The 21,300-nt window shown below is 42.9% G+C and overlaps 1 protein-coding gene across 1 annotated transcript; it reads left to right on the top strand.

Moving 5' to 3' along the window:
• The first annotated feature begins 2,056 nt into the window (after window positions 1–2,056).
• Window positions 2,057–20,942, top strand: LOC134653973 (uncharacterized). The gene is made up of 3 exons (XM_063509340.1): window positions 2,057–2,393; window positions 13,617–13,837; window positions 19,794–20,942. The coding sequence occupies exons 1-3, from the start codon at window positions 2,276–2,278 to the stop codon at window positions 20,703–20,705; spliced, it is 1,251 nt and encodes a 416-aa protein (XP_063365410.1). The 5' UTR covers window positions 2,057–2,275; the 3' UTR covers window positions 20,706–20,942.
• The last annotated feature ends 358 nt before the right edge of the window (window positions 20,943–21,300 follow it).

The raw sequence follows: 21,300 nt of genomic DNA, 5'->3' as shown, positions 1-21,300 counted from the left end.
ATTTCAAATTCTCCTTGATACGCATATTTTTTTCACTTTAACAAAAGTTTGGAGATAAGTAATTGAGATTAGATAAGTTATTGTATTTTATCCTTATTTTTTTTAACCTCTAAACTCCCACCTGAACGGATATGATGGTCGTTCTTGTCTACGTGACAGCGTGATAAAACGGTGTCCGTCACTTTCTTTCCCACGGTGTTAAACAGTGACAGTTATTTTATCACGTGGATAAAGATGGATAAAGCTATCCATAATAGGCTGGCTGGTGTGGTTACCTACCCGGTATAGGTGCTACAAATCAAAATATCTCCCTGCATATATATAAATCTATTTTTCTTGTCTACGCATAAGTACATTTACAAAAATATATAGGTGCCTATTAGGGTTGCCAGATGGTCGGGATTTGGCGGGATTCTCCTGATTTTTTTCTTCCCATGTGTTCCCGATTCCCGACAAAGTGAAAATTGTCCCGAAAAACAGCTTCACGTTAAATAGTGAAAAAGGCGAAAAAATTGTAAAATCGGTAAAAAGTAACATAAAATACATGTGGCAAGCGCAAGCTAAGAAATAAATTAGTTCCTTTTTTTTATTACTGATACCTAATAAGTATAAGTATGATAATATAGGTAGATAAAGAGAAGTCATTTTTTTGTTTGTTCAAGATCTCAAATAATTTATACTATTTTTATATAAAAACGCAGAGCAGCTGGCCTGACGTAGTGCCAATAATGTAAAATATCGTTGTTTTTGATACAATTACTGCTTTTTTCCCGACCTAAGTCCCAAAATCCCGAAAAATTGATATGAATTCCCGATAATAGCGCCTTTCGATCTGGCAACCCTGGTGGCCAGTAGCAAGAAGATAGGTTTTATAAAGAGTTAAATATTTCAGCACGACGCCATCTTCCTGTTCCTGTTACCTAATACGTTGAGTGAAAACAATGCCATCTAGTTAAAAATGCGTTAGTAATAGATGGCTTTGAAATCAGTGCCATCTAGTTGTTGGCATTAGGATGACTTGTGTATAACAGCGCCATCTATTAAAAAATGCTTGCAACACAATGAAGAGTCAGGAAGCTTATTATACGATTAGATCTATTCAACAAAAGGTGCCTCTAGTATAGGTGGCTTCGGTAAGTCGTTTATAAAACTAAAGCATTCTACTCGGCAACAGATGGCGTTAATATATCAAAATTTGTGTCCAAATGTTTCCATTGTACCTAACTAATCATATCATGATATCAGTAATTTGTCTGCTTCTGATTGTAATAAAATTAGAAAATTCTATATTTTTGTTGTTGTATAAAGCTCATCATTTTCAATACAATTCAATTCAAAATGTTTATAACAAACTAAAATGCCCATAGATAATACAAAAAATATACTTGCCTAACAATTAAATAAAGAATTATTTTTATGTTCGAGATAGGATAGGTTGTTGTTATAAAATTATTGAAATTATGTACCTATATACCTATTCGTTTAAGACCTAGGTATAGTAAGATTTAATGTAAGTTTACTGTAATCTAGTAGGTGGTAGCAGCAATTGGAACGGATAACCCGACTCAACAAATTTCCAAGTTAAGTACCACCTTTTTTTTTTACATATTTGTCCAAACGGCTGGTTGAGGTCACTGGGGACAAAAGAGCTGGCAGCTTCCTCGCTCAACGAATAAGCGTTGCAATTCAGCGAGGAAATGCTGCCAGTATCTTTGGTACTTTGGTACTATGCCCCAGGGGCCCTCTTTAGATATAGATTTTTAGTTTTCCTTTTTTAAGTAGTAGTTTTAGTTTTGTAGGTAGTTTTAATTTGATTTAGGTTACTTTATGTTGTTTATGTTGATATAATAAATAAATAGTACCTACTTAATTATTATATTATATCTATGTATGTAATTTAATAACGTAATAACCTACCTCAATTCGGAACCGTCGTACTAATAACGACACACGTTTATTTATTTGTGTACAATGGAAATGCGCCGTTAATCGTAGTAAAATAGTAGTGGGGCCGCCTTGCCGTCGGGGCTGCAGGGCAGGGCGAGTCAACTTCATTCATTCATTGGCGCTGTGCCGGCCGGCCGGTCACAAGCGAACGGAACGGAGCGACACGCGCGCGTGTAACGAACTTTTTCGACGTTTAAAAATAAACGAATTTGACAGTTTGAAAAATTGAATTTATATTCCATGTTTGTGCATTGACGTCCGTGGTTTTGAAGTGCCATGTGTTTGTTTTTGTGTAAAGATGTTTATTTTGAATATGTGCTGAGCTGAAATGCTTCTTGGAGAACAGTCACCGGCACCGCGAGTGGTGGCCGGCCTGAGGAAGTTACGTCCGGAGCTTACTCCAGGACCTTTTCCTACTCCTACGGACCCTAATTTAAGGATATCAGGTTTGTTTAATACGTTTGGTTTTTCTCAACCCAGCATTAAGTTGTTTTGAAATTTTTGTTGGTGGATCAGGTTACTGTTATATTTATTATTCAATTACCGGAATTACGGATTCAATCCAATTTTTAAAACTTCAAGGTGGGCAAATTTAAACCCCAAAAACGTTAAGCAAAAACAGCTCAAAGACACATAGGTATTACCTAAACCAGGGCTAAATAGTTATAGCTAGCCCCAATTCAGGCAATTTAAATCTTATTCTCTTTTAATCCCAATATTTATTATTATTATTCTTCTCTTTATTTATTTTTGGTCTTAAGTTAGGTTATTTTATAATATGGATATAAAAATAAAATACAAAAACACTTACAAAAACAATACAAAATACTTATAAACATATTATAAAAAACCTAACCTAGGGTGCCGCCAGCAGCGGGGCAAGGCCCAAGCTGCCGGTGGTCAGGGCTGCAGAGAGAGGAACCGGCGGACTATCCGCGCCGTGTCCAAGATCACCGCCTTCTGCATCTGACCCTTGATCCAACCACCTAGCGAGAGTCTCTCAAGATGTTGGTCGAGACTCTTCGCTATTAGACCGTTCACTGAAACGACTATCGGGACAATGATCGTCGAATCAACATCCCACATGGCGGTTATCTCGTGAGCCAAGTCTAGGTACTTGCTGGACTTGTCCTTCTCGGCTCTCACGAGATTCTCATCATGGGGGATGGTGATGTCAACGAGCACGGCCCGGCGTTGCGATCGATCTATTATCACAATGTCAGGCTTATTGGCTACAATAGTCCTGTCAGTGATGACAGATCGATCCCAATAGAGCGTGGCACGACCATTCTCGAGAACTGGCGCAGGTGAATACTTGTAGTACGGTACTTCGCGGTTCACAAGGCCGTATAGAAGAGCAAGCTGCTGGTGTATAATCCTGGCTACGAGATTATGTCTGTGCAAGTACTCGCCGTTCGCAAGATGAGAACAACCGGAAATGATATGCCTGAGTGACTCTCCAGGACGACGGCATGCCCGACAAATGTCGACCGTACCGTCCTTCAGGATATATTTCCGATAGTTGTTCGTCATCATTACTTCGTCCGCAATTGCACAGGCAAAACCCTCGGTTTCTCCGAAGAGGTCCCCGAATCGTAACCAGTTCACCGACGCGAGCAGGTCCACATCGGGTCCCGTGAGGGCCTTGTAGAACCGCCCGTGTAGCACCTTACTCTCCCATGCCGCCTTGCGATCCGCAGTACTTAGTACCACAGGTTTGCGCCAGTTCTCGTTTGCCAAGGAGAGCGGCGTGAGGTTCCTGTCTACTGCCACCACATCACGATGCATCCCACAGTCGTTGTTAAGGAAATAATTCCTGAGATTGTACACCTCGCGGTTGTGGAGATCCTTGGCGTTTAGGAAGCCTCGGCCTCCACATTTCCGTGGGATGTACAATCTCATAACTGACGAGCGTGGGTGTAGCATGCGATGCGCGGTGAGCAGTGATCGGACCCTCCGATCCAGGGCATCCAGCTCGGTCTGAGTCCACCTTAGTATGCCAAAGGAGTATATGAGCAGGGGCATTACCCAGGCGTTGAAGGCGCGCACTTTGTTGCCTCCTGACAAAAGACTGTTAAGGACTTTTGTGAGCCGACTGAAAAAGCGCTCCTTCACCGACCGTCTAATACCCTCGTCCTCAATACCCAACGACTGTGACATACCAAGGTATTTATAGGTTTCTGACTCAGAGATAGATCTGAAAGACATTGTCTCAGAAGGTTGTAAATTTGTTGAATTTACAACCCTCCCCCGCTGTACATGCATAACCGCACATTTATCGACACCAAACTCCATGTTGATGGCACTACTGAAGACGTCGGTGGTTTTCAGTAGCTCCAACAAGTCTCGGCTATTTGGTGCAAATAATTTGAGGTCATCCATGTACAGAAGGTGAGAAATGACTTCACCCCCACTCCGGAGCCGGCAACCTAGTCCCAAATCCTTCAGCAGGGTGCTGAGGGGATTCAAAGCTAGGCAGAACCACAGGGGACTCAGACTGTCGCCCTGAAAGATTCCTCGCTCAATCCTTATAAAATCCTGCGGGCCAGGGCGGTCATCTCCGCCTCCTGGTTGACGAAGGACTGTGGTCCACTGCCTCATACACGCGCTTAGGAAGGCTCTCAAAGCTGCATCAACTTTATAAAGCTCTAAGACCCTCCCCAGCCATGAATGAGGCACCGAATCATAGGCCTTCTTATAGTCAATCCAAGCGACTGAGAGGGCACCCCTGTTCCGCCGGACTTGTTGGCAGATGGTCATGTCTATGAGGAGGAGCTCTTTAGTACCACGGGACCCAACCCTACATCCATTTTGAGCGGAAGCCAGAATATTGTTTGCGACAATGTGCGCGTTGATTTTTGCTCTCAAAATGGATGTAAGGAGCTTGTATAGTGTAGGTAAGCATGTGATGGGTCTGTAGTTCTTCGCTTCCGTGGTACTACCGGACTTATAGAGCAGGAAGGTGACACCAGTTGTTAAGGAAGGTGGGAGAGAACCAAGCTCGAGGGCTTGTTGAAATTGTGCTGCCAAGCGCGAGTGCGAGCATCGGAACCACTTTAGCCAGAAGTTGTGCAATCCATCCGGCCCAGGACTTTTCCAGTTCTGGGCCGTGCGGATGGCACAACTCACGTCATCGGGGCTGATGGTGACTGCCCCCATGGATTCGATGGACTCGCACTCACGCTCGACAACACTCATCCAACCCCCCTCGGTGTGTCCGACAGGCACCGACCAGATGCTACGCCAGAAGTCAATCATGGCAGTAGCATCCGGTGGCTGCGTGTCGGACGCACGAAGGTTGGTTTCCTCCCACTTTCGGTATACCTTCCTTTGGTCACTTTGAAAACGGCGATTCTGCTGGAATCGATCCACACGCTCTCTGTAGCGGCGAATACGGTTTGCCCATGCATAGACTTTCTGCTTTAGAAAGTCGATGCGCTCTGTGACATTGGCCATGTAGTCGCGGGGCCTGATATCCGTCCCCACGAACGCCTGGTTCACAAAGCGCATTACTCGGGGGCGATTGTTGCCCCCCCTGAAGCAGATCAGCTTTGCGATGAGAGTCCTAAACGAGCTGATACGTCGCTCAATCCGCGCTTGCCATGCAGGGACACCTCCGACGGTCCTAGGTGCACGTTCAGCGTCCGGAAACTTGACTCGAGCAACACGGCACGCCGCGATGGCTCCGCAGTACATGATTGAGTGCGTATCATCTAAATCTTTACTAGTCCGTAAATGTGGCTCTAGTAAAGCGTTTAGGGCTCCCATTAGCGCTAGATTGCGTCTATTCATAGGCAGACGTGGTAATCGGGGCCTAGAGTTGGTTGTGGCACGATACTGCGTAATCGCCTCTTCCAAAGTCCTCCTCAGTTGCTCATTAGCAGTTGTACTCACATTCTGACTCGCAAAATCCCCCTCATCGGTGCAAAAATCAACCCGTGGCGCCCCCCGTGCCAGGTCGGGTGCGGGCACCGGATCCGGCGACATGGCGGGCAGATCTCGCACCGAGGTGGAGTCCGCGCGAGCAGAGAGAGCCTCCTGGCGAAGCCGATCAAGTGTCGCGTCATCCAGGCGCTTTAGCCTCTGAATGACGCGCACCTGATCCGATAATCGCTGCTCCGACACGGTGATGGTAGGTTCAAGAGCCTGAAACAGAGGCAGTATTCTTGAACGATAGGCGGATAGCTGTGTTCCCCCCTCTGTAGCCCCATAATAGGCGCGCATGACATTCTCGTTCATTTCTCGAGTCCATCGCATGCGTCGCACTATACCACCGGCAGCGGGAGCCGTGGGCGGGGCAGGATGTCCCGCAGGCCCCAAGCGTGCCGGCAGCGGTGGCCGCCCTCGTCGCGCAGGTGGTCGTGGCGGCGGCGGCGGCGGCCCGCTCTCATCACTGGACCCGTCTGTGTCAGGCGCCGTTGCGAACTCGTCGCCTGACGATGGTGTGGACGAGGAACTGGACGAGGCGGGCGGGGGTGGTGGGCGTGCGTTGTTGGTTGACTCCGCTGCACGTCTTTGACTCCTCGTAATCATTGTTTCATACGTTTTTTACCGTTTGCTGTAATATTGTGTTGACCGTTTTGTCAAACAAATGTCATGTCCGTGGCGTGTGAATATAATTTGAGTCACACGTATTTATAGTGGATATTTTATGTTTTCACATATTTAGCCAGGTCAAAGGTTCATTTGATGGCAAAGTACACAATAGTTTTAACAATAAAAACGTATAAAAATATAATTATAGCAAATAAAATTTACGAGACGTCTGTCATTGTCAGAGCGGTTTTTTTTTTTTTTTTTTTTTTTTTTTTTTTTTTATTATTATTATTCTCTTTATTTATTTTTGGTCTTAAGTTAGGTTATTTTATAATATGGATATAAAAATAAAATACAAAAACACTTACAAAAACAATACAAAATACTTATAAACATATTATAAAAAACCTAACCTAGGGTGCCGCCAGCAGCGGGGCAAGGCCCAAGCTGCCGGTGGTCAGGGCTGCAGAGAGAGGAACCGGCGGACTATCCGCGCCGTGTCCAAGATCACCGCCTTCTGCATCTGACCCTTGATCCAACCACCTAGCGAGAGTCTCTCAAGATGTTGGTCGAGACTCTTCGCTATTAGACCGTTCACTGAAACGACTATCGGGACAATGATCGTCGAATCAACATCCCACATGGCGGTTATCTCGTGAGCCAAGTCTAGGTACTTGCTGGACTTGTCCTTCTCGGCTTTCACGAGATTCTCATCATGGGGGATGGTGATGTCAACGAGCACGGCCCGGCGTTGCGATCGATCTATTATCACAATGTCAGGCTTATTGGCTACAATAGTCCTGTCAGTGATGACAGATCGATCCCAATAGAGCGTGGCACGACCATTCTCGAGAACTGGCGCAGGTGAATACTTGTAGTACGGTACTTCGCGGTCCACAAGGCCGTATAGAAGAGCAAGCTGCTGGTGTATAATCCTGGCTACGAGATTATGTCTGTGCAAGTACTCGCCGTTAGCAAGATGAGAACAACCGGAAATGATATGCCTGAGTGACTCTCCGGGACGACGGCATGCCCGACAAATGTCGACCGTACCGTCCTTCAGGATATATTTCCGATAGTTGTTCGTCATCATTACTTCGTCCGCAATTGCACAGGCAAAACCCTCGGTTTCTCCGAAGAGGTCCCCGAATCGTAACCAGTTCACCGACGCGAGCAGGTCCACATCGGGTCCCGTGAGGGCCTTGTAGAACCGCCCGTGTAGCACCTTACTCTCCCATGCCGCCTTGCGATCCGCAGTACTTAGTACCACAGGTTTGCGCCAGTTCTCGTTTGCCAAGGAGAGCGGCGTGAGGTTCCTGTCTACTGCCACCACATCACGATGCATCCCACAGTCGTTGTTAAGGAAATAATTCCTGAGATTGTACACCTCGCGGTTGTGGAGATCCTTGGCGTTTAGGAAGCCTCGGCCTCCACATTTCCGTGGGATGTACAATCTCATAACTGACGAGCGTGGGTGTAGCATGCGATGCGCGGTGAGCAGTGATCGGACCCTCCGATCCAGGGCATCCAGCTCGGTCTGAGTCCACCTTAGTATGCCAAAGGAGTATGTGAGCAGGGGCATTACCCAGGCGTTGAAGGCGCGCACTTTGTTGCCTCCTGACAAAAGACTGTTAAGGACTTTTGTGAGCCGACTGAAAAAGCGCTCCTTCACCGACCGTCTAATACCCTCGTCCTCAATACCCAACGACTGTGACATACCAAGGTATTTATAGGTTTCTGACTCAGAGATAGATCTGAAAGACATTGTCTCAGAAGGTTGTAAATTTGTTGAATTTACAACCCTCCCCCGCTGTACATGCATAACCGCACATTTATCGACACCAAACTCCATGTTGATGGCACTACTGAAGACTTCGGTGGTTTTCAGTAGCTCCAACAAGTCTCGGCTATTTGGTGCAAATAATTTGAGGTCATCCATGTACAGAAGGTGAGAAATGACTTCACCCCCACTCCGGAGCCGGCAACCTAGTCCCAAATCCTTCAGCAGGGTGCTGAGGGGATTCAAAGCTAGGCAGAACCACAGGGGACTCAGACTGTCGCCCTGAAAGATTCCTCGCTCAATCCTTATTATCCGTATTATTATTATTATTATTTATAAAGCAGGCAGGCAGTTGAAATAACTGATAATGCCTGTATCCAGAGTCATCAACAGAGTTTTCCGTGCTGAGTAGAATTTGCATGTAAGCCAATTACTAATCAGGTACCTGATAGTACCTACCTAACTAACACAAACTGCTTTCGGTATAATGATTACCTACACATTCTTAGTAGGGACCTATTCATATTCACCTATTAATGGGATTGAAACGGCCTCCTTTCATAGAAGTTCGTTGACTCAATGAACCGTGAAGATTAGAAGCCTTATTTGATAAGCTGATTCGATTTTATGGAGATTACCACTACCATTACAACCCTATATGCCTAAGCAGAAGCAATTACTTGCATTATATTATATATGTGCCTAGGTTGGATTATCATAATTGCCCCATGAACCTATTCTAGGTCCATGAATTGCCCTGTGATGTGCATAATAACATCAATAACATACCTACCCAGGTAACACACATAGATCTAGGAATGTCTTTCCTGTTCCCAAAAGTTAAGACCTTGTTCAAAATCATACTGAATGGAGTGAATGGAATGGCTTAGAAAAATCTTGTAGCTGCAAATCAATTGTAAATATGACGGTTGATAGGTTGTTCTTTTTAGACAGTACGAGGGTGAAATCTTCGAAAAATTTAATGAGTTTGTCCCCTGTCTCTTACAAGAGGACAGGAGTGACGGTCTGATCAATTGACTCATCAAATCCTTCATCTGAGTAGTCATCAACAGACTATTAGGGAATGACCAACCAAAGAGGTATATAACCTAGCTATCTATATTGTCTCTTATGATACGACCGCAAAAATTTCTTTGAAACACCAACCGAGTACACGGGATATAGTGAATCATAGATAAAAATTGAATAATGTGCAATGGTAGGTAGTACGTACCTACACCTCTAAGTTATAGGTGTACTATAGGCTATATCTAATCTAATACCTTTAAACGAGCAATTCTTGTTTATTTATATATATATATATATATATATATATATATATATATATATATATATTTCGGGGATCTCGGAAACGGCTCTAACGATTTCGATGAAATTTGCTATATGGGGGTTTTCGGGGGCGAAAAATCGATCTAGGTAGGTCTTATCTCTGGGAAAACGCGCATTTTCGAGTTTTTATACGTATTCCGAGCGAAGCTCGGTCACCCAGATATTAACCTATAACAGAGTAATTTTATATTAAAAACAAAATAAGTTCAACTTATTTCGCGTTTTTTATTAAGTGAAGGGTTATTATTTTTTCATCACACTCGCTCAGTAAATGTGGAATTGCACGCAGGCTTAGCGGGAGTAATAGAAAAAGCGTTTTCCCTAGGGAGTAATGAAGTTTCTAGTACCATAATTAACAGTTTTTTTGTCTTTATACTTCATTTTTGTATCGCAAGTGTGATGAAAAACATTGTGTATAACTCGGGGCGTAATAATATTGCAAACTCGAGTCTATAAGACAAGCCCGATATCGATATTGTCCGGCAAGCTGTCGCGATTTAACTTACTCTCGTTTGCAATATTTAACCTACGCCCCATGTTGCACAATGTACTATAACATGTCGGGAGTCAAATAAAAAGACGGGCGAACCGAGTCGAATCGTGTGTTTCTAGCAAGCTACCATAATACCATCGCTAATATCGCTATCATGTACAAATACAATATCCAATAGCCTTGCAAATGTGAATAAATTCGGCAACTCCTCTAACATAAGAACATACAGAAATCACGTCCTTTAAACATACCTAGCTTAACAAGTTAACCATGTTTATAGTATTGGCATAAAATGTAGGCGTTGTTTTCGCGGGAACTCATTGAACTTATTGGAAACTGATTGAAGTACTGTTAAACACAGTTTGTAGATCGCAGCCAAGATAAGGGGTTCCAAACATCTGTTGAACATTAGGAGCTGATGGGGTAACACATGCCCTCAGCCCGCCAATCCTGTGCCTGTCAGCCGTCAGCTGTTTTACCCACTCTGGTCTTTAATTACGATTCTCAGTCTTTGGGATAGCTGAATAAGATTCAAAGTTGCATTGACGAATAGCAAGCGGGGTTTATACATATATACTTGCCAGTGTTTATTCTAATGATACCTACCCAGTTAAATTATTATACGACATGGGTACTTATATGTCAAATGGGGTAGGACGTCAAATTAAGTCTTATTAATCTATGACTATAATTCAACTATAATTCAAAAAATTAGTCGAAATAAAAGGATATTTTATTTATTTTTATTTATTTTATTAATCTATGAGATGTTACGAAAACAATGTTAAAATAATACAAAATATAATGTACCTACTTGTTTCAATTTCAAATTAACTTCCGTAAGTTTTATAAGTATGTATGTACATATAATAGGTATTTAGGCTAGGTATTTCTGTTTTATTCTTACTTATTAATTTCAAAACATGAACATCCAAACTTATCGTATCAGGAATATAAATGCCGAAATTACTTATGTTTATGCCGATAATTTAAATGTCAAATATAAAACAGATGAAATTAGCGGTAATGGCGGAAAAATGTTACTTATTATGCGACTACCAAATATTACGTCGTGCACAAACAATTAATAAAGATAAATAAAATAATGATGGATCTATATCCGGTTCGAAAGACCAAAATTATAAAGTTCCTCAAAATTCTAAAAGTCAGTTACTTACGTACGACAAACTTTATAAGTATCAGTAGGTAGAAAGCTAAAAACTGGTAAAAACGGAAGGTGTCTACGTTTATTAAATTGTACAACGGGACTTAAGCGCGTAACTAAGTTTTTCTACTCGTCGACTGCAATGCTTGAATTAAGACTTCGTATACCAAAGTGAAATCGCATACTTTTTTCACTATGGGACCCAACTCAACTATAATATTCATTTCGATACAGTTTAGTCAACTATAATATTCATTTCGATACAGTTTAGTCAACTATAATGAAATTGACCAATCGAAAGCGCGGAGCAAGTACTAGGGCCTCATGAGTTACGAGAAGGTGTCGTTGACCAACCGGCCGGGGGCGCGGGGCGCGGGGGCCGGGTCGCGTACGAGTATGAAGGTATCGCGGCTGCTCGCGCATCTTAGCTGTATACTTTTGTTTTTTTTTACCTACAATATATGATTCTTCTACTAGTTTTTAGTTTTTTTTTTGTTGACTCGTAGAAAAAGTATTGTATACAATAGTGATATAATCAGCAAGCTTCGTTGCCTAAACACGGTACTCGACTGAAAAGCTCTCCATTATATCACAATTGTATAAAATACTAATTTAAGATTTACTTCCGACATTTCGAGGACGGCGTTGTCCCCGTAGTCTCGGAGAAGACTGGCTTAAGGTGACATCAGCATCTTCTAACCGCGCGAGTTTTTCGAACTACCCGCACTTGGTCTTGTTTATCAACTTGAACGTTTTGCGCACTAGGGATGTCACTCTATCGACACACAACACTAACTATATTCGATTAATGTGTAAAAATCGTGAAAGTTTAAATCAGTGTTGTGTCTACGTTTTACTTTCATATTTGTAAACAACGCAAAAAGTCACGGCCAAGCGGCCAGACCAGACCACACCAAAACAACTATTTGCACACCAACAAACAATACGTAATACCTGTTGATTGTGATCTATTTTTTTCCTTATCCTTAATGGTTGTTGACTATAAAATACTACCAATTTAGTTGTTTGTCGCATAGCGGTATTGGTGTATTCATCTATTATCGATTCAAATTAGTTAGTGGAATCGCATTAGGTAGGTAAATTATTTATTGTGCAACATGGTTTGAATTCTTCTTTAGTAATTAGGTATTATGCCTACTTGGGATGTCGCTATTTTAAGCTTTAAAGGTTCCGTCACACAGGCGTGTTATCCGGGCGGGGCGTGAGCGGGTTGTGAGCGTTTTATATGTAAAAGCGGTGCGCCCCGCTCACGCCCCGCCCGGAAAAGGTCTGTGCACACCGGCTGCGTGTGCGTGACGTGCACTGTTGGATGTTGGAGCCGCACACGCACACGTCACGCAAGCGGTGTGCCGTCTCTCATAAGGATCTGTATAAGTTTAAGTACTACAACGCCGCACGCGCACGTGCACGTCACGCACACGCAGCCAGTGTGCGTGACGTCAGGCCTTAAGGTCAAGGTACAAATCAGGGATGTTGCGGATGCCGATTTTTTGACATCCGCGGATGCGGATGCGGATGCGGATTTTTAAAGGCTCACATCCGCGGATGCGGATGCGGATGCGGATGTCAAGATAGGTACATAAAAAACGTCAAATATTACATTTTAGTAATTTTTATTTCAAAAACCCGGCCAAGTGCTAATCGGACTCGCGTTCCAAGGGTTCCGTACATTAAGTCCCACTCACGCTTGACTGCTCATTTCTAATAGGTTTTTTTGGCTAATGACTAAATTACCTAGCAGTCTAGCACTTACGCCGATGCTAAGACGTTCCTGTACCTACCGACTTGTTCGACATCCGCATCCGCATAAGCTCCGCATCGATTTTATGCGGATGCGGATGCAGATGCGGATGTTGAAAATAATGTGGATGTTCCGCGGTTGCGGATGCGGATGCGGATGTTCGCAACATCCCTGGTACAAATGACAGAAGGTTTAGAAGAAAGTTCTAGGTTGTCAGTGTAAATGTCTCTTTTATAATAAGTGCCTACACTACCTAATAGTGTACCTAATCCTGTTTCTGGCAAATAGGTAAAATTAATATGGCAAGCAAAGTCGCCGATTTTATACAGTACCAGCCAAATTTTCCACTGAATCTGGGGTGATCTGGGTTATCCAGTACGAATATGATTGTTTAGAAGGCCCAGTATAGCTCTTTATAAGTCGGGTTTTTTGTAGACCTTGCTCTCCGGTTGACACTTCTATAGAACGTGACAATTATAAGCAGCGTACAGCGTTTACCAAAACCAAGGTCATAGGCCGAAGCTGACAGACTACGGCGGTCAACCACAAAGAAACAGACAATAATCCCTTCTCTCTTCCGCAGGAGTCCTCCGCCAATACTATAACGATGACATGGACTCGTATGCCTGGGTGCGCGCCGCCGTCCGCGGCGGCTGCCTGCTGGCCTGGCGCGACGGCACCCTCCCCCGCCGCCCCGCCGCCCGCCTACCCCTCCGACACCTGCACCTGCGCCCGGCGCAGACGCTGCCCAACGCCTTCCAGCTGTCCAGATTGCGAGATGACGCTGCCGTCGCTACATTTCAGGTAAAACGAGATCCTAATCTGTTCCTAACTCTGAGTGTACTAAACTTGGTTGATCCTACTTCCTCTACAAAGGGGATCCACGACCAGATACAGGCTATAGTGCTTATAGTAGATTGCTAAGCTGAATGCAATGATTATGGTTTTCCTCGGTCCGGTCTGTGTTAGTTAATGGTCGTCTTCTAGCTGACGCGATTATGATATGATCCTACTGTCTGAACGCCGAACTCCTTCCAGCCTTTATAGCTTTTGGAAAGAGAGGGCGAGATTTTTTCTCCTGTGTTGAAGGCGCGTGAGTCGTGACACGTCTAATGACCCTAAGGGCTCATTTAGACGGTGCGAGAACTCGCATGCGAGTTTCATTACATTGCGTCATTTGATCGCTCGGCTGAATTGATGTCACCTCAATGGTCCGCAATGTAACTAAAATCGTATACGAGTTCGCGCGCCGTCTAAATGAGCCCTAACTCCTTAGGTATGCAAGGGTGAAACGGGTGCGAGAGAATGAGACGCTCCAGCCTTTACCTGAACTATAGCAATATTTGTGTCGTTTCGTTTCCAAGCAGAAAATCCCACTTTGTCGCTTGCCTTAAGGACGCTTTGACAGGTTATTCGTATCTGCCCCGCTGCACCTTATCACATTTTTATTACGACCAGGGGAACAGGTCCACGTACTGTAAACCAATATTGCGTATAAGTGTTATCGACAAGCAAACCTTGTCCTTATGGTAAGCGACAAAGTGGCACCTTTGACTAGAATTCGATACATTTATTACAAAGTGACTGGTAAACTCTGACACAATCAACCCCATACATGTCCTCAAGGATAAAAGTGAAATCAGCGCTTTAGGGAAACCGTGCCAATTACCTACTAGTCGGAAAGCCCGATTTCCTGGCGCTCGCCCTGTTGTTGATGGCGACATAAACTATAACTTCCTTCCTGGCCACTTATCTCGCTCGGTATGCGAGACACTTGGATTTTATGGTCTCCTTGAAATAAGTGTATAAATGGCCTTAAAGATACTCGGCCAAGGACCGTCCAAGTGTCCTACAATTTCGTTATTCCGATAATCAAATGAAAGTATAGGTACTACCTACTTTCAATATATGCTAAACTCTTCAGCTTTAGCCTACTCACACTTAAGTAGGCCAAGCTATAAGAGTGAGACATTATGTACCTGTTTGAGCTGTACAGATTATACCAGCACGTGCTAGGTTGACATAGACTTATTTACATAAACAATAGCATTCGTAAAATTGTTACCTATAAACAACATATAACTTATTCATATTAAACGCTATTATTTACCAAGATTTATTGTACTGGTTCGTAGTAAACAAGGAAGGTATTAACCATTAATGTTATAATTGATATCGATGTTGCATAATAATGTGGAATTATATGTCACGCCAGATTGTACAGCATTCCGACACATAATGCTTAATTATAAATTCAATTAGCACTCGTAAACTATAGGTAAATAATGACTTACCTTAAACAAGCATAATTAATCCTTAATATATAAAACAAGCATAATATGCTTGCAAGTTTAAGAGACTGAATCAAATCATAAAACTCGATGCTAACGAAGATTCGATCTCACGACTGCCAATTTCAAAATCGCACACCTATAGTTTTTCTTCTGTGATTGTAATACATGCCAACATACTATACTATGACTCGCGCGACATTATAGCAAGTCTCCAGCTGATTAATGGTTATTTTCGGCAACAAAAAAACTAGTTAAAGCTAGGACATTACGACCACAAAATCTCCGACGGTTTAGTTTTTGTATTCACAATGAGTATAATTACAGTAGTCACGTAGCCGGCCATTGTCCGACGACACAATGCTTTCATAAATAATTAACAACAGTTATTGTATACAATGTATACATATGTTATGTGACCATAGTGGCAAGGAACTAATGGAGAAGCGACACATTTTTTTACACGTTTACAAACAATTGAATTGTCGGAGATCAATCGCGCATGAAATAAGCTAATAATTACCGCTGATGCAGACCGTACGTTTGGCCTCTGGACTCAGAGTAACTACTACTTATAAAGCAAAGCAAAACATAGTAAAAAGCAGCAGCGGTTACTAAAACTAGTTCATCAATTACATTTTTAGGGTTCCGTACCCAAAGGGTAAAAACGGGACCCTATTACTAAGACTGTCACCAGGCTGTATCTCACGAACCGTGATAGCTAGATAGTTGAAATTTTCACAGATGAAGTATTTCTGTTGCCGCTATAACAGCAAATAGTAAAAGCGGCCAAGTGCGAGTCGGACTCGCCCATGAAGGGTTCCGTATTTAGGCGATTTATGACGTATAAAAAAAAAACTACTTACTAGATCTCGTTCATACCAATTTTCGGTGGAAGTTTACATGGTAGTACATCATATATTTTTGTTAGTTTTATCATTCTCTTATTTTAGAAGTTACAGGGAGGGGACACACATTTTAACACTTTGGAAGTGTCTCTCGCGCAAACTATTCAGTTTAGAAAAAAATGATATTAGAAACCTCAATATCATTTTTGATGACCTATCCATAGATACCCCACACGTATGGGTTTGATAAAAAAAAATTTTTGAGTTTCAGTTCGAAGTATGGGGAACCCCAAAAAATTTTTTTTTTTCTATTTTTGTGTGAAAATCTTAATGCGGTTTACAGAATACATCTACTTACCAAGTTTCAACAGTATAGTTCTTATAGTTTCGGAGAAAAGTGGCTGTGACATACGGACGGACAGACAGACGGACAGACAGACAGACATGACGAATCTATAAGGGTTCCGTTTTTTGCCATTTGGCTACGGAACCCTAATAAAAACAGAATAAAATAAAGATTTAAGTGGGGCTCCCATACAACAAACGTGATTTTTGACCGAAGTTAAGCAACGTCGGGCGGGGTCCGTTTTTTTGCCTGTTTTTTTTGCTTATTTTGCTCTATTTTTTGTTGATGGTGCGGAACCCTCCGTGCGCGAGTGCGACTCGCACTTGGCCGGTTTTTACTTAAGTACTTAACATAAGACGAAAGCCTTCGTTTCAACCAGTCAGTCCATCTCCAACCGATCAGTTCGGTGATGGTGCGTGGTGCAAGTGGTGCAACACATGCACAGAATAAATAAATTAAATAATAGTACTAAGTACAGAAGACTCACTCTCTAACAAAACGCGTCTGTTACGATCAGCACAGATATGGCCGCTAGGAGGAGCCAGCGCCACTCGCGGCTTATGGCTTTCCCCAAAATTGGGGCCGAACGGTTATACTTTTAGCTACCTGTAGCAAAGCGACGAAATCGCGAAGTGAGACACGCCTGCCCGATGTTAAAAAGTTGAAAAGTAAAGAGTGCAACCCGATATTATAAAGTTGAAAAGTTGAAAAAAGAGAGAAAGTGTAAATTTTATTGTGAAAACGTCGGTTATTATGACCATGATATTGTAATTTGTTATTTTGTACATTTAGAACAAGTATTTAATGCGGTATTGTCTTGGGTCGTCCCATTTTTTGCCAAGTTCATAAATTAGTCCTATTCTACTTTCTTCACCCATTCTACATTCGTCACGTTCGTCGGTGGTCATAATTCATAATTCATATATTTATTGCATCTATGGTAAGTAAATACAGGTGTTACATAGGTAATAGTAGTTTCACATGGGCCCAGGGTAGGGCACGACAATATTCTTAAATCTATTGAGTTTATTGGTTTCATTTTAAATATAGAAATATTATATCATTATTACTATCGTCAAATAATAAATTATCAAAATATATGTCACTAAAAATAAAAATATCATGCTTAAAAAATTGTTACAGTTTATGTCAAAAATATCAATAGGTATATAATGTTAATTTAATCTAATTTTTAAAATTCAAATTCATAATTGAGTCATATGTCCAATAAATATAACTACTAAACTACATAATAATTACATTTCATCTTCCAAGAAGTCATTAAGATTATAATAACATTTGTTAATTAAAAAGTCCTTCAACTGCTTATGAGTTCTTTCTCATCTTTGGTCATATTTGTTGTTTGCCTTTTTCTTATTCCGGCTCATTCCGGTATTCGTCATTATCTTCTTTGGGCATGTTCGATGTTAGTCTATCTCGTTTTCAGTCTCATTCGTTATTCGTCATTATTTTTCGACACGTTCGTTTTTGGTCCTATTCGGTTATTGACAAGTTCTTAATTTGTCTTATTCTATCATATTCTTCATTCTTTACTTTCACTGGTAGTCTTTGTCATCTTTGGCCATATTTGTAGATTGTCTTTTTCCCAGTGTGGTTATCAATTTCCTCCCGTTACTTTAGTTGACAAACTTATCAAGAAGGTTGACAGCAGTTACCAACGCTTTTATTAGTCTGAAACTGTCTAAGTAGCCATACTGCCGTGCCCTGCTCTAAGACCAGGCACGGCACGACGGAGTAAGACGGAATATATTTTAAGTAAAAAGATAATTGTTTATGGAATCAAAACAAAAAACGCGACAAAGAGTGAATGGGACGAATATCGAATGGGAAGAACTTGCCAAAAACGAATGGGATGACCCAAGACGATACCTTATAGGTTATAGGTATTCGCGGGCTTGGTTTCCGCAACTCGACGTCATATTATTGCGCCTATTTTGCGTGATGGGTTGGCGGCCTATTCCTGCCAACCCAGCTCTACCAGGAAGCCTAGCAGACCCTTGACGTTGCTGACGACTTCTGGGAGCGACCCCGGTGAGCCGAGGTGTTGTGCCCGGTATTCTGCCACCCCTGGGCATTCAAGAATGACGTGGGCGGCTGTCTCCTCTGTACCTTTACGACGATACCTTTAATGCCTAATAATACCGTTCTGCCTGCTTCACCTGTGGCGGAGTGTAATGTTTTGTACTACATCGAGTACCTATTGCTTTATTTAGTTTAGAATAACTTTGGCTGGTGCTGGTGCGTTGGAATTGGCATTCGTAATATAAAAGCCGCAGCCCGCGAAACTTACTTTTTTGTGCCCTAATGAGATTGTTGACCAATATTGGATACGTGCTCGTGCAATTTTACTCGAATCAACCAAGTAATTGACAGGCAGGATTGATCAATCCGTATCGTACCTTGCCAGTGCTGTTTGCAAACTAGGTATGATTAGGATTTCTACACGTTTTCTGTTGAAATATTAGCTTTGTTAGTGTGGACTAGAGTTACTGTATCGGTAAAAAACTTTAAAAGTGAGTTATTGGTATCTTCCCTACAAAGAGATCCACTTTATTGGTATTGAAGGTATTCTTAAGAATACAAATACAAAACATATTGGAATAACTAAGTAGTTATCAAGTAGCAGACTAAGTAAAGCCTAAATAGCTGGCTGTACGGGCTGGCATATTGACCTACAATCGCCGAGGTTATATCTTATGAATCATACTTATTTTATTGATTAATCCACGTCAGACAGTAGGTAGGTACTCGTTTGTTACTCCATATACAACATTAGGAGCTTTACTTTTTTAGGAATCGTAATTACTAGCTGGCCCGGTAACCGCCAGTTATAATAATTTCAATCCAACGGACTTTGCGTAACAAGCAGTTTTTTTACCTTTTAGAGGTCATAGTAAATACAAATCTTGTAAGACGTTCGGGTCCCCTTCGGGCCCGCCTTTCTCACGATTCGCTCTTTAATAGACCTCTATAAAGAGCATCACCCGTAAATCATGCTTTTGTGCCGAGCGACCTTTCATGTGACTATTACCATAAGAAGGGCTAGATGCGCGAAGGTGTTGACACGTAAAGGAAACACGTTTCGAACGTCTTGGCCAGACATAATAGATTGAATACTAGTAATGCGAGCCAGAAGTACCAGTAACTCTTCTATGAGATTTGCATATGAATTTTCGTAACTCGATATATTATAAAGTTGTAGCTGTCATCGTGAATCTTATTGCGAGAGCTAACGTCATGTTTCATTGTTACAGGCTTGCAACGCAACGGAGTACGCACGTTGGGTGCGCGCGTTGTGTGTCGAAATTCTCGGCCAAACGCCGCTCCCACAAGTCCGGTTTTTGGATGTGCTTTCCGCCGCGGACACCGCAATCCGGGAGCCGAAAAAACCCCCCCAGGATACGCCTTCATGCCCACCAAGACCGCCGCCGCGCGCCCGACGAAGGCTCATATCCTCGCCTGAGACACAGCTGCCCCGGGACCACTCCCCCGCTGCCACGGACGAGGGCATCGTCGTCGAGGACGACGACTACGACTCATCGTCCGACCGCAGCCTCGACCTCTCCCTCTCACTGTCCCTCGACGCCTTGAAGACCACGGACGTGGTCGATGCGCCCGTAAGGAAAGCGGAGGTCGTCAAATGCGACAATTGCAGCAAACTGAGCGCGCCGCAACATCACACGCTGCCGCGCGCTGCGCGATCCGGCGAAACGGAGCAAGGTCGCCACCGGTACCTCAAACGTTGGGAGGGGACGGCGGGCGGCGCAGAGCGGGGCCGCTACGCTTTGGAAGCGGCAAGGCGGAAAACTTCATCACTAGAGCACAGAGCGAGGTCCTGCTCACCTAACGCACACGAGGCTGTCACTCAGTATGTTCCAGTGAAGGAGCGTAAAGCGCTCTTCGAGTCTTTATCCCAAAGTGGAAACAGTTTAGCGAGGAGTACCGAACAGCTGACGCGATTAGTTGTAGTTCCAGAGACGACTCCTCGCAGGGCGGCGTCGTTGCACGACTTACAAGCCCCGCCGACTCGTTCCGTGAGCGATCTCAGGCAGTTCTTCGAAGCGGTAGCTCGAGGCTCTGGCTCCACACCTTGCGCTTTCATGCAAAGACACAGCGCACCGCCTAATCCTGGACCGAGGGGCTTTACGTCACTCACATGCGCCTGAGTTGACTTATTCGGCATCCCCGTGTAGTGTAACAGTGAAAGTCTTTTTCCGACAAAAGAACTGAAAGGATATTAAAAGTTACAAGTGCTCGGCCCCTTATCTCCTATTGTACATACTATTGTAGATAAACTCACGGCATTGACCGCCGGCTGTCTCACTAAGTCGTTCGTTTTAAGACTGTTAAAAGTATTGTTATAGAACTACCTAATATAAATAAATGAGATGTATCTATCATAACTTTTTATTTATTTTAGACTGAATACTACCTCCATATTTTATAGCTACGTGATTGCTTTACAACATCGAAAAATGCTCAATTTCCTGATATAACTAGGTAATGCTATGCCAACTTCGTAACTGTAGGAGAGAAAAACCCGAACTGCTGTATTCCATAATAGCGTAGCAAGCTAACGAAACTGATAGCCCGCGGCATCCAACACCAAGCTTACAGTAGTTGTGAAACTATTACAGTAACTGCTGCCAAGCATGCGAGACTTCTTTATTATGAAACTAGATAGCTTCATTCACTCATTTTACTGCAATTTCTACAGCATAGCCTACTCGTAGGTATTCAAAACTGTGCGAGTCTTCCCTT

Source organism: Cydia amplana, chromosome 14 (genome assembly GCF_948474715.1).
Source record: "Cydia amplana chromosome 14, ilCydAmpl1.1, whole genome shotgun sequence".
NCBI classification, from domain to species: Eukaryota; Metazoa; Arthropoda; class Insecta; order Lepidoptera; family Tortricidae; genus Cydia; species Cydia amplana.
This window is presented reverse-complemented; position numbering and strand designations above follow the sequence as displayed.

Excerpts from the sequence above, each read along its gene's own strand:
- LOC134653973 (XM_063509340.1), top strand. The coding sequence starts at position 2,276 with ATGCTTCTTGGAGAACAGTCACCGGCACCGCGAGTGGTGGCCGGCCTG. Across the intron at positions 2,394-13,616 it reads CCCTAATTTAAGGATATCAG|GAGTCCTCCGCCAATACTAT; the intron begins GTTTGTTTAATA and ends TCTCTTCCGCAG. Across the intron at positions 13,838-19,793 it reads CTGCCGTCGCTACATTTCAG|GCTTGCAACGCAACGGAGTA; the intron begins GTAAAACGAGAT and ends TCATTGTTACAG.